Here is a 13,800-nt window from a genome sequence, read left to right on the forward strand (position 1 = left end):
GAGCCTCATAAAAGTCACATTAAGAAAAATCATGTACAGAACACTATTCTGTACATCAAAGAAGTGAAAGCTAAAATAACTCATAGGATTTGAACCTGTGATTTCAGAGATTCTACTCCAAAGCTCTTTTTCTGCCATCAAGCTCTCTCCTCTGGCTAAGAACATACTTTAATGCTGAAAAAAAGTATGAGCAAATGAACTAATAGCCAGGTGGTTGGTTCTATTCTTGCATATCATAAGGGTGAGTTGAGCACCTGCATCCTTGGCTTGTTTTAAAAATATGTTTCACTGACAAATCTTTTTTTTGGTTCCCCAAAAGAAACTCCCCTGAATCTTTAGCTAAAAATATTCAAATATTAACACACCCTCTAGGATGTGCTCTTTTTAAAAAATGGATTAGTACATTTTATGTATTGCATTATTGTAATATACATGAGTTATACGCCATAGATTTATCAACAACCTAGCATTCTTTTATAAGGATGATTATGAAAACTTATTATACCAAATATATCTACTTGATAAAAAACTGAATTGAATTTACTAACATAGACTTTCCTTAAGTTTCCCTAGACCACTAAGACTGCATTAGAGTACTAAGTATCTAAGTACTCTATAGCCAATTGAAGTATAGTATTCATGTGCTTGTAGATGTCCTTACTTCTCTTACCAAGGAAATATGAATAAAGAGTAATTTATTAAGATTAGAAGGAAAACTATCCTTATTGAAAATGGCATTTTTAAAACATTAGCTAGAGTTTATGTATTTTTCTTACTATTTCTTTTTTAATAGTTTATATGTTAATAAAGCCCAATAGTATCCATTATCAAAAAGCATAAGGAAATAGCTTGTAAACTTCCTATTATATGATGTACATGTATTTTTTTAAGCTTTTAGAATATTTGAAACTAAAGTTTGGTTTCATGGTCAGAAAGGCTCTTAGTAATATAATGTCAGCATGGTGGATTCAGCCTATAAGATGTTTCTTTTTCTGCTGAAGTTGTTCATGGTCCAGCCTGAGATTTGGGTTAATTGTTGTTAATAGAAATGGAGCTCAGGAAAGAAGTATTATTCCTTTTTTTTTTTTTTTTTTTTTTTTGCTATCGGGAATCAAACTCAGGTCCTTGTGCTTGCCAGGCAGGCACTTGTGCCACTGAGCTATATACTCGGCCACATTATTTCTTAAAGAGGCTATTTTTGACACCTGAGGAGGAAAATGTGAAGTGGGTATATTTGTATAGTAATAAACTGAATTATAAATGGCAAAATGGTATCAGTAATTTGCACTTATTTCCTATAGGTTATGCATTGGATCCTTCATTAGATAATCATCAAGTGTCTGCTAAATACATTGGTTCTGTAGAAGAAGCTGAAAAAAATCAAGGTAATTTATTTTAAATATTTCATATATACATACAATTACTTAAAATTAATGTCTTGCAATAGACAGAAAAAGCTAGTAGTTTATTGAGCCCTTTATTTTTTAAAAAATTGACAATAGAGTGATACAGTTTAGAGCATTATGGTTTAGAACTATTAGAATTTAGAACTTGCTTTTGCTACTCACTAGCTGTGCTGTCTTGTCATGAAAATAGAGATACATAGCTCTCTGGAGTACTTGGCAACAAAGCCAACCCTGTAGAAATCATTGAGTAAATTACAATTTAATGTATATATAATTTTGGCAGTGATTTTCTCTACTTTCACATCAAGATATCAAGTTGAATTTTTAATAGAGCAGAAAAATTTTGTGCATCTATGGAAGTTGTCTTTGAAGGGTCATTTGAATATGAGTTTGAATATGTTCTGAAATAATGTTTGTGCTCATATTCACTATATACATATTATCATAACACAAAGCATCATACTCTATGCTAACCTGTCACAAAGCTTATCAGACCATTGGAATCTTACCTATAAAAGTAATTTTTAAAAAAGAATGTTCTAATTGCCCAGGAAGACTTCCACTTATTAAGATAGATGATCAAGCTGCCTTTTGTGAAAGAGCTAGATGCTTGTTACATTAGAATTTAGCATGCTTCAGTTATAACATGAAGCCTAAAGGAAACTGATTTGAATTAAATAGATCTTTTTCCTTTAAATTAGATTTCTGTGAGCTACTTGTATATGTAACTACATTCTTAATTTTTGACCATGACTTTCATAAACCTTCTTTTTTCCTATTTAATGGCCATTCAGAGGTATCACCTCCTTTAGACCAGAACAAAACTCAGAAACTTCCTCCTTATTTCTTTTCACTGTAAAGACTAATGATCTTAGAGGTCAAGTTTAGACTCAGATTATGTGGAAATTCAAGATTTTTGTGAAATCTTGTATAATTTATAATGTTAAATTACCTGTGCAGTAAAGGTAAGTATTTACTGCAATTTAATTTAATTCCATTTTTAAATGACTATAGTTTATTCTTGGTTTCAAAGATAACTACATCAATATTTAGCAATATTGAGTTGCTGGGTTTCTTTCAAAACTGGTGAAAGTCCACTGGCATGGGTTTTTGAGTCACTGAAGAGGCTATCTGTCATTGTAGGATTACAAATCTTTTTTTTTTTTTTGGTTTTTCTCCGGTACCGGGAACCGAACTCACGACCTTGCGCTTGCCAGGCAGGCGCTTTGCCGCTGAGCTAAATCCCCAGCCCCCACAAATCTTTTTTTAATATACTAAAATTTGCAGTGATATAGTGATGCAGTGATGCTTCCTCCCTCCGAAGATTGAAAACCTTTCTGTATAGTATGGCTTGGTGTATGGGCAAATTCATGTTGATTTTATCTTTGTTTTTGGTCACTTAAACAGTCACCTTTCTTTCACCATAGATATATTTGTCATTTTAAGCTTATCTTTAATATAGGTTTAACTGTATTTGAAACTGGCCAGAAGAAAACAGAAAAGAGGAAAAAGTTCAAAGAAAATGATGCATCTAATATTGATGGTTTCTTGGGACCATGGGCAAAATATGTGGATGAAAAAGATGTAGCCAAACCTTCGGAGGTAAGCTTTGATATTTTTCATCTTCAGTTCAGGTGAGCACTAGGTCTCTGAAGTATGTGTATATTAATAAACTTGGGATTTCCTTAGAGAACCAAATGACTCATCAAAATTTCTCTGTCTTCATTGAGAAAATGCAATAAAATTTCTTTTTCTTACAATATTGATATTTATCTTTTTTCTGCTTTATTTTATACTATACTTTTTAATTAGAATATTGAACAATTTTTAGTAAAAATCACCTTAATAATTCTTGAACTTGTTGTCTGGGAAACACACTTGTAGCTATTGCTCCACAAAAATTAGACCTCATCATAAAGACTTCATAACCAGTTTTGGAAGTGATGAGGTGCTCAAACATTCATTTTAAAATTCACTTTCATTTTCTTAGGAAGAACAAAAAGAATTGGATGAAATCACAGCAAAGAGGCAGAAAAAAGGCAAACAGGAAGATGAGAAACCTGGGGAGGAGAAGACAATCTTACATGGTAATCTATTTTTAATATTTTTTCACGTTTATGAATTTCATATTTACTGTTCTCTGCTTATATACCAATGGCCCTTACTATCAGATGCTTTAAACTCATTGTATTCAGTATAACTGTGTTCAACAATTTGTATCCAAAGAAGTCCCATGGCAGACTCTTCTTTGTACTAGAAAAAGCAGCATGATTAATGTTAGCTACAGATAATTCTTTTTGAAGTGTTAGTGAGTTTTTAAAAAGTCATTAAAGAGGAAATTTGAATGGTCTGTAATCTGTTCTTTCCTAAGATAAAATTGAGTCTTTTGTTATATTAATAGTGCCTGTCACTTAACTGTTTTTAACAAAAGCCAAATACTCAGTTATTATCACAGTTTATACTATTACTATATTAAATTTTAAAAGAACAAACTGTGTTTTTCATGTGAGTAGATTGAAGGTTACTACTGTCCTATTTGACTTGTAGAAAAAAAATACTTAATGTGCTTGTTTATTAATAATCACACTTAGGAAATTACACAATAATTATCTAAAACTGTAAAGAATAACTCAGCAATGATAGTGTTACATATTCTTTTTTTTTTTATGGGCTTATTGCAGACCTTCAATTCTTTTCTTTTTTTGAAGTTTATTTAAGTTTATTGGTACAATCTAGGTATATATAATGATTACATTCATTATAGGGAGTTTGTATCTGTACATGATCAGGTATATTGATTCTATGAGGCTATATTTGGTTCTCAAGCTCCAGTTTTATGTTCAAGGAGTTTTAGTGCTATGGTGCTTACAGCCACAATAGCAGTAACAGAAAATCTTCTTCGTTGCACACCCACTCTGTGCCAGGCGTGCTGCTAAGTGCTTTCTGTGCAGTATGTCATCTGTACCTGATGACATCTGTACCTGTAGCTTTTATCCAGGCCTGATGACACAGCCCTGTAATCCTGGCACCCTGGGAGGCTGAGGCAGAAGGATCACAACTAGGAGCAGTTTCACAACTTAGACCCTTTCTCAAAATAAAAAGTGCATGGAGGATATAGTTAGTGTAAAGACCCTGGTTTCAGTCCCAGTACCAGATAGGAATGAGAGAAAGGGGACATGAAAAGGAGGAATGCAGAGGAACTAGGAAGGAGTAAAAGTGGAAAACTAGGGAAAGGACGTTTTCTTGTTTTTTAACTTCTTATCCTGTTTTTCTGCTTCTTTACTGGTGACTCACAAGAACCAAGTGTTACCTTTCGTTGCTGCACTATAATTATGCTGCAGTGAGGTTTTTCCTTTTTGGGTTTTTTTTTTTTTCCCAGTACCGGGAATCGAACTCACGACCTTGTGCTTGCCAGGCAGGTTCTGTGCCGCTGAGCTAAATCCCCAGCCCCCTAAGTTTTGTTATATCACTAAGGTGTGTGACTGAGTGAAAAAAAACCTATCTTATTTAAAAGTCTGATCCTCTGAGTATTTAGGAACTTCAAAATGCTACCTCTGATTGTAAATGATTGCAAGTATTTCAGGTAGCTAGATTTTAGCTAACTCGATCTTGACACCATCACCAGAATGTTACTACCTAAGCCTTAGTATGGACAGTAGCCCCAAGAATGAATAATTGTTTGCATTTTTAAGATACAGATTTCATGACTATGCTTATATTTGTTTATTGCTTTCTTTTTCGTTTGTGTTTCAGTTAAAGAAATGTATGACTATCAAGGCAGGTCCTATCTTCACATTCCTCAGGACGTTGGTGTTAATCTGCGGTCCACTATACCACCTGAAAAATGTTATCTTCCCAAAAAACAAATTCATGTGTGGTCTGGACACACGAAGGTAAGCAAGTTGGTTGTTTCTGCTTACTGTAAAGTTGGAATAGTGAAGCCAATGTAAAGTTCCAGCTATTGATGGGAACGGTATGTCTGATAAAGATGCAGAGATGTCAAGACGGAACAGGGAAGTCAGATCACAGGTAACTTCAGTGCGAGGCTTTAGAGATGGCCTCTTGTATCAGTCACGATTAACCAAGCAGTCTCCAGGGCCGCCTGGGTTGGCCTTGACACCAGCATTCATGGGTTAGTGTCCAGCCCCCTCGCTGTAGCCCAATCCTTAACCCACAAGTTGCTGCCACAGTCTTTCACTTGGGCACCAAGTCAGCAAGCAGTGGGCTGATGCTAGCATCTAGTCTCTTGCTCAGCTTCAGTGATGTTGTTTGGTTCTTGGGATTATCACATTCCAGAGGTAGTGTTCCTGGTCGATAATCCACGGTACTACTTAAACTAATGTAGACACAGGGAACATCAAAACTTTTAATACTGATGTTCTTTGTCATCTGCACTATTTTAACTGTTAATTTCTAGCTCTTTGCAAAGAGCAAAGGGATTATGTAAAAAAGAAAGGAAAATGAGTGGGGGCATTAGCAGTTTGATTGACTCTGGACTGCCATGGGTGAGGAAGTCAATATTAAAGGTTAAAAAAAAATCTTCAAGAGCTTAGTGTCAACAATGCCTTTCCCTTGGAATACTAATGAAAGTTATTCTGGGCCATGATGTTTGGAAAAATAGCAGATTAGGTTGCTTAAAATACACTCTCTTTCTATTCCTTCATATCTAGCTTTTATTTTAAGTCCTTCAGGTTAATAACTATGATACTTTTTCACAGGGTGTCAGTGCAGTAAGATTGTTTCCTCTTTCTGGCCATTTATTGCTGTCTTGTTCCATGGACTGTAAAATCAAGGTGAGTTTCAGTCACAGAAGGAGAGGACTGTACCGTGAAGCTGTTGCTTTGATTAAATCTGTTCGGTTATTTATAAATAAATTTGGGGTTGTTGGGCAATTAATGGGCTTTTTTTTTTGGGTACTGGTAATCGAACTTAGGACCTTGCACTTACCAGGCAGGTGCTTATGCCGCTGAGCTATATCCACGGCCCTTGTTAGGCAGTGAAAGGCTGATTATTTTCTCTTAGGCCCTATGAATTGCTAAACTGCTTTCCAGACTTGTAGATTCAAATATGGCTCTGTTGTCCAGTTGGCGAGGCTCGTTAAAGCTTGGACAACTGATGAGAATGTAATCCTATCACTTTGGCATTAGACACATAAATACTTAATCACTAATAATGCATTTTTTATAGAGGTTTTGGGTATGTGACTGAGTTCATTTGTTTTTCAGAATCATAGGAGATAGAGAGAGACCATGATAAAAATCCCGTTCTTTGAGAGTAGGCAAAGTAATTCATCCTTTTCCTTCCAAATATTAGTAGATTTTGAGGAGCAGAAACGCTCCGAGTCCTTTCCCCCACTTGTTACAGCCTCAGGAAACTCCATCTCTGCCTTCTACTGAGCTCTTTAGTGTGATTATAAAAAATTAAAAAACCATGCATGTCACCTTGAGTATGTAGAAAGCTTTGAAAAAAAAAAAAGCTTAAATCTGAAAAGATAGTTCCTATCCTTATTGTGTCTTCACTGTGTTCAAATCATTTGCAACGCCTTCGTGACCAGCACTGTAGTGCTTTTATGGCTTGAAAGTTGAATCATTAGTTTTATCATTTTTAAATAATTCATGAATATTAACGATATATAATGGTAACTTCTTTTGATGAGAATAGCCATTTAGACATTTATCTCTAATAGAAAGTTTGTCTCTAAAGTTTTTAGCAAAGAATTCTTACTTTCTTTACATTTCACCTTATACAAACCATATTACTTGATATTATGATCATCTCTTTAACTAAAAAAGCATAGATTCAATTTAGTTCAGTGCTATAAACATTGTTAGGTACCTATTAGGTACAGGGGCCTGGAGATAAAAAATTACTAAGATACTATCCCTGCCCATATGTCAGTCATTCTGACATAAATGATTAGTATAGAGGCAGAGACAGGTGTAGGTATTCTGGTTTAAAAAAGGAAGCATACCTCAGTAGGGTTAAGTAAAGAGAGGAGGAATAGAATTTGGGAAGAGTGAATAGAATGAATCAGCATGGTTTGCACTGAAAAATACAACAGTTTTGTGGTTGCCAGAGCATGAAATTTAAGAGACAAAGAATGATTATAGTCTTAGGCAAGGAACCAGGTCTCACAGGTCCTTGCCTGGCATGCTGCAGGAACTGAGACTTTATCCAGTTGGCCGTAGGCGGCCAGGAAATACTATTTTCAAGCACTAGTGACATTGTGAAGGATTGGATTTGAAGTAGGCAAGAATAAAGGTAGTTTTGAAGCTTTGTATTCATCCACTTTAGAAATGATTAGAATTATGAACCCATTATTTTAGTCTAGATCATTATTTTCATACAGCTTCTAGAATATTTACTTCAGAAAAACACTCCCCCCAAAAGCCTTTCAATATCAAAATACTAATACACATGGCAGTTTTAATAACATTTAATTCCTTTTAAAGGTAGTTAATACTGTTATAAAAGTAGGAACCTTTTAGCACAGAAAATATATAAAATATAGAAAAAGAACAATAAGAAAATGAACCCCCCTGGATTAACTTCATCCATAGTTCTCTTGATATTTTGATACAAATATCTTTGTATCACTTTTGATGTAAAAATTTCTAAAACTCTTTAGTTATAAGGGTGGGTATATGTATGTATTCCAGAAGGTAAAACACAGACTGACAGGACTAAGCAACATTTATTAAGTAGCTCTTCTGGACACACACAGATACGCACACATCCCACCAGCACATGACTATTACTGCTTAGCATGCATGATGCCCTGGGTTTAAGCCCCTGCACCAAAACAAATTTTTAAATGTTTCCATTATTTTTTTCTTCAGCTATGGGAGGTTTATGGAGACCGGCGCTGTCTACGAACGTTTATTGGTAATACTTCTTTCTTTTCCTTGGCCATAAATCTGTTTGGAAAGACTTTCTAAAGTAAGATGACATTATAGACAGTAATTTTACTATGAAGGAAAATGTTTATAGACTTGAGCTGACCCTGACAGAAGGAGTAAGTCTTCTCAGGTGGACAAAGAGAATTTGGAAATAAGAGCTGCAAAAGTGGTATGAGGAAGCATGCTGATTTGGGGGAATAAATATAATGCGGAATTGCCAGGATACAGGTAAGAGACAAAAATGGAGGAAAGTAGTGGAAGGGGAGCAAGACAGAGGCTCGTGTATGTCATTCATATAATTTAGACTTTATCCTATGGGCATCAAGGAGCCATTGAACGGCTTTTTCAGCAAAGTAGCATGATTGGAAGTTTACAAAGACCACCTGGCAATCTGGAGAATACCTTGATAGAGCAAGCGTGAAAGAAAAAAAATGAATTGCACAATTATTTCATTGTTTGGAATAGAAGCCACAAGAACCTGAACCAAAGCAACAGAGATAAAGAAGGAAAGAACTATTAAGAGTGCAGTCAGTGGGATTTAGTGATGAGTGGTGAATGGTGAAAAGTAGGACTCTGGAATGACCCAAGTGGCCAGAAGAGCATGGTGGCATCCACCAAGGGACAGAACATGAAAGGATAATGAGGTTTAGACCATTGCATCTGAGCTGCCAGTGGGATACGGACGTGAAAATTTCCAGTGACAACAGCCAGACTTTGAGCTTTTCAGCAAGGTTAGGAGTTGGCAGCTGAGGCATAAAATGATCAGAATGAGACAACTCAAAGAAGGGGGCCAAAGGGAAGTCAGCTGTGTGACATATGAGAAAGGTTTACTGCCTTTGTCATTTCACGTGAAGGCTAGTTCTCCAAATTTAACTGCACCACAGTGAAATTCTGTAAGTCATAGTGGCGCTGTTTTTAGATTAAAGTGGGAGTCTGTTCAGCTGTGCATTAAGACTTTAGGGCCTACGCCTGAGTAAATACTATCCAAGATGTTCTGCAGCCTGAAGGAAGACACATGGAAGGCTGTGTCCGAGGAACAAATTGTCTTCATCAGATAGAATGGGTTTGGTCCCCATCTGCCTCCAAGACAGCAGACCACTTTTCAGTGGACAGTTGGAATTCTCTTCCTCAGAGGACAGTGGCAGCTCTGCAGGACCCACACTGTGGGAGGAATGCCTCATTGCCACAGCACATGCAGCCTTACCAGAGTTTGGTGGCGGCTGCAGTGGTGGTTCATGCTGCATGTGGTCAACAGTTTGTGCCACCCACATTTTGTAGTGGGGGTGGTGGCAAGTGGGGAAACTTTCTGCTTTTGTTTGCATTTCTAACATTCAAAAGAGTTGATTGGTCTGGCAAGATAGATTTCCAAATGAGGGGCTGGGGATTTAGCTCAGCGGCAAAGTGCCTGCCTGGCAAGTGCAAGGTCGTGAGTTCTGTTGCCGGTACTGGAGAAAAACAAAAAAAAAAAAAAGAAAGATTTCCAAATGAGAGCATCATCAGTATCTTAAAATTAATCTATTGTCAAAATATCACCTTAAAAGTTAATATTGCCAGGTGTGGTATCACACGCCTATAATCCCAGCACTCGGGAAGCTGAGGCAGGAGAATCATTGCAAGTTCTAGGCCAGCCTGGGCTACAAAGTGAGTTCAAGACCAGCCTGAATGGCATAGTGAGACCCTGTCTCAAAAAGACCAAAAAAAAACCACTAAGATTATTTTCAAAAGACATAGTCCCTGAGATTCTGAATCAGTTTCTGTGAAGGTTGATGATGTGATCACAAAAATAATTATTGAACAAGGGCTACAGTTTCCTGAACTTAAGTTTTAAGTCATTTTGTTTTCACTTCCAGCCTGGTGATCACTCTGAGAGTAAATCTCATCATTGCTCATTAGAAATAATTCATCTATTATGTTTCTATAAATTCCTGGCTGTTTAGTCATCACTTGTCTGTACTCCTTAGTAAGACATTTACAGAACAGGATTTTTTAAAATTAGACCTTTTCTCTTGATTGTTACTGAAACATGCATCAAAATCACCTGAGGAGCTTCTTAAAGGGAGAGAACCACCCACTCTCCACAACCCACGCATAACAGACTGTGAAACAGAAAATTAAAAGATGTGGTTCCAATGATCGTGACTTAAGCTTCCCTTGAAACCATTCTTTAATGCTGTTTCTCTTTAGGACCTTTATGAAAGTGCAGTACTTGATCTCACTGCTGTTTCTGTTGGCTCTACCTTTAGGTCACAGTAAAGCTGTTAGGGACATCTGTTTTAACACTGCAGGAACCCAGTTTCTCAGCGCAGCCTATGATAGATATCTTAAACTCTGGGACACTGAGACAGGTAAGAGTGCACTAATACGTAGTACATCTTTGTCTTCCAAGTTAGCACTTATATTTGAACAGTATGAGTGGTTTTTTGTGGCAAAACAGTACCTGCTCTAACCCATTGCTTCTCAACTAATATCACAAAATGTCTTTATAGAATTGAAACTCAGCTATGTCAGCAACTTTCACTGTGAAACTGTCCCTACAACATGAGTTGATAAAGCAAATATACTGTACCTAATAGAAGCACAATGTCTGATGAGCAGAATTAAATTGTTCAAATTGATTAAAATGTAAGTCTAAACTCTCATGGGCCAGTTGGTTTTACATATTTGCCACCACATTGATTCCATCAGTATTTTGTGGCTAGTATAACTTTATTTTATCAGAAAAACCATTTTTTATCATACTGAATTTTAAGAGTAATGAAAATACAGGTAGCTAATGTTTACCTGGCTGGCATTATGCTAAGCATTTACATGCATATGTCATTCAATCTTAATATATTCCTATAAGTTAAGTACCATCATTACATAATAGGTGAAGAAACTGAGGCATAAAGGTAACTTTTCCATTGCCCCACAGACAGAGTGCAGACCAGGGTCTCCAATGTCAAAGCTTGTGTTTTCACCTCTTTAGTGACCACTCAGTTTTGACTACACACTGTTACCATTTGAAGAGCCTGAGAATCACTAAGATGTAGGTCCCACCACCAGAGGTCCTTACGTGGTTGGTCCAAGCTGTGGACAGTATTATTTTATATAGAGCCAAGGTTGAGAGGTGCCCCCCCCCCACTAGCAGGGTCTTTTAAAAATCAAAATATATATGTAATAATACTTTTTACTTTAGTATATATATACTATATATATATATATGCTTAAATATTCAGCAGTCTTTTTTTTATAAACATATGTCTAAACTTGTTTTAAATATCACAAGATCAAAGTCTAGAACATTTCAGTCGCTCAGTATGGGTTTCTTATACCCTTTTCCAGTCTGTCCCCAGTGACCACAGTGGCAACTCTCATTCTGGGTTGGTTCATTTTGCCTCATTGGGACTTCTTACAGATGGAATCATACTGTATTTTCTCTTTTGTTTCTTGGTCCTTTCACTCAGTATAATATCTGAGAGTTCCTTGTGAGGCTTGTACCAGTAATTTATTCTTTTTTATTATTTCAAATGTCCCTCTGTATGAATGAAATTATAATTACCTATTCAACTTTTGGTACTACAGATTAACTTTTGAAAAATTATTTTTAATCATTAAAAATATGTGAAAAGAAACAATGTAGTTTACAGTAAAAAGTAAGTAATATGCTCTCCTCAATTTTATTAAACAAATGACTACTAGATGTTAAGGCCACTGTCATCCCTAAATGGTCAAATTTATTTTTGTTTAATTTGAACCTTTGTTTTTAGGACAGTGTATATCAAGATTCACAAACCGAAAAGTACCCTATTGTGTCAAATTCAATCCTGATGAAGATAAACAGAATCTCTTTGTGGCTGGGATGTCTGATAAAAAGATTGTGCAAGTAAATCTTTTTGCATTATTTATTAAGATTCCTGAGCTTTGTGTTATAACGGGGAATGGAGTACAGAATGTTAACTCATTTAATGTTTGTTACTTTTAGGGATTCCTAATGTTCTATACATAGTAGAAAACAATCAATTCATAAAAATGTTCGAGATCTTTTCCCTCTACTTTCCAGAAGTACATCTTCATTGGCTTTCATAAACCCACTCCACTTTTGTCTTTTCGTCTTCTTGTTTGCTGTGCAGTGGGACATTCGAAGTGGAGAAATTGTTCAGGAATATGATCGACATTTGGGAGCTGTCAACACCATTGTTTTTGTTGATGAGAACAGGAGATTTGTGAGTACATCTGATGATAAAAGCCTAAGAGTTTGGGAATGGTAAGTTTCCCTCAGTAGAAAATGTGCTTTGTGTAGAGCAAGAAATTAAAAATTTGTAGCTAAAGACACAGGCTGATAATATGAAACCATTTGAATATTTTTGGGACTGTGAACCTCGCTAGCCAATTAAATTGTTTTTAATTATTTAAGTAACCACAATTTGGAAATAAAAATTGAAGCAGACCACCCTTCATGGTCTTAGATAATCTTTTCAGAGGATGTTCATTTTGAGATGCTTTTCTTACCATGATGATAGATACTGTATTATGGTATCTTACATTCTTTATGTCTTATTCATCTTTGCAAAATGACCAGCAAGCAGACTGCGAGTTATGCTTTATGCTATATCAAGATTGAGCATAAGGTCCCAGCCTCAGAACAAACCCCAAGAAAAACCTGATGTTTCATTTTTTTATGTCTGTTTTCTGATTATTCATTACTTAAAGTTGCCCCATATCAACACATCTGTACAAATGTTTTGCTTATAGAATACAATCAGAATATATTGGTGAATTACGTTTTTAGAGGAAAAGAATCATTTTTATAAAATCAAGAAATACTAAAGCTAGTTTCATTAAGTATCATAGATCATGTTCTATAATTTAGTTGCAAAGACACGATCTTTTTGTTGAAATAAATGTGTGGTTCAAACCCAGCTTGTGTTTATATTCAGTTATGAAGCACAGCTCTCCTGTGATTATAGCCTTGCAAGGACTAGAATGTACTTCATACCACCCCCAGAAGTTGTTATGCTTTAGGAAAAAGTGGGCAGCCTGGAGCCATAGCCAATGGTTTCCTCCTCAAACCAAATCCCTTTGGGGAGCTGAGCAGGTCCTCACCATTGTCAGGAAACTTTAGATAATCAAAGATTTAATGTAATTTAACTGTACTTACGCCTACACTTACACTACCACCACACCTTCAGATTACTCCCAACTATTAGAGTTAACAGGGCTTTATATGTAGTCTTCATACATGAGATGTGTTCCAAAATACAGTAAATGTTTAAATTTTTAAAAAATATATTGTAGTAAAAGACATTTGCTGTTAATCCCTCTCAAAATATTTCCCCTCTCACTGAACACACTTACGTCATCATTCTTGCCACTTTCTGAAGCAGTTGTGGAAGTCCTCTTTTGTGAGTGTTTTTAGTTGTGCTGTTACAGCTGCCTGAGTGTCCTGAATTGATTCAGAATGTGTACATTTCATGGTCCTTTTGACTTTGGGGAAGAAAACCAGAAGTCACACA

General features: G+C 35.9%; 1 protein-coding gene across 1 annotated transcript in view; it reads left to right on the forward strand.

Moving 5' to 3' along the window:
- Cdc40 (cell division cycle 40) overlaps positions 1-13,800 on the forward strand; it is a 40,781-nt gene that overhangs the window by 19,312 nt on the left and 7,669 nt on the right. The window contains exons 4-12 of the mRNA XM_005377882.2: positions 1,302-1,385; positions 2,869-3,008; positions 3,397-3,493; positions 5,160-5,299; positions 6,125-6,199; positions 8,246-8,291; positions 10,549-10,650; positions 12,055-12,170; positions 12,418-12,551. Coding sequence (XP_005377939.1) covers positions 1,302-1,385; positions 2,869-3,008; positions 3,397-3,493; positions 5,160-5,299; positions 6,125-6,199; positions 8,246-8,291; positions 10,549-10,650; positions 12,055-12,170; positions 12,418-12,551 — 934 coding nt within the window. The remainder of the gene's footprint in view (positions 1-1,301; positions 1,386-2,868; positions 3,009-3,396; positions 3,494-5,159; positions 5,300-6,124; positions 6,200-8,245; positions 8,292-10,548; positions 10,651-12,054; positions 12,171-12,417; positions 12,552-13,800) is intronic.

Source organism: Chinchilla lanigera, unplaced genomic scaffold (genome assembly GCF_000276665.1).
Source record: "Chinchilla lanigera isolate Chin_1 unplaced genomic scaffold, ChiLan1.0 scaffold00010, whole genome shotgun sequence".
NCBI lineage: Eukaryota > Metazoa > Chordata > Mammalia > Rodentia > Chinchillidae > Chinchilla > Chinchilla lanigera.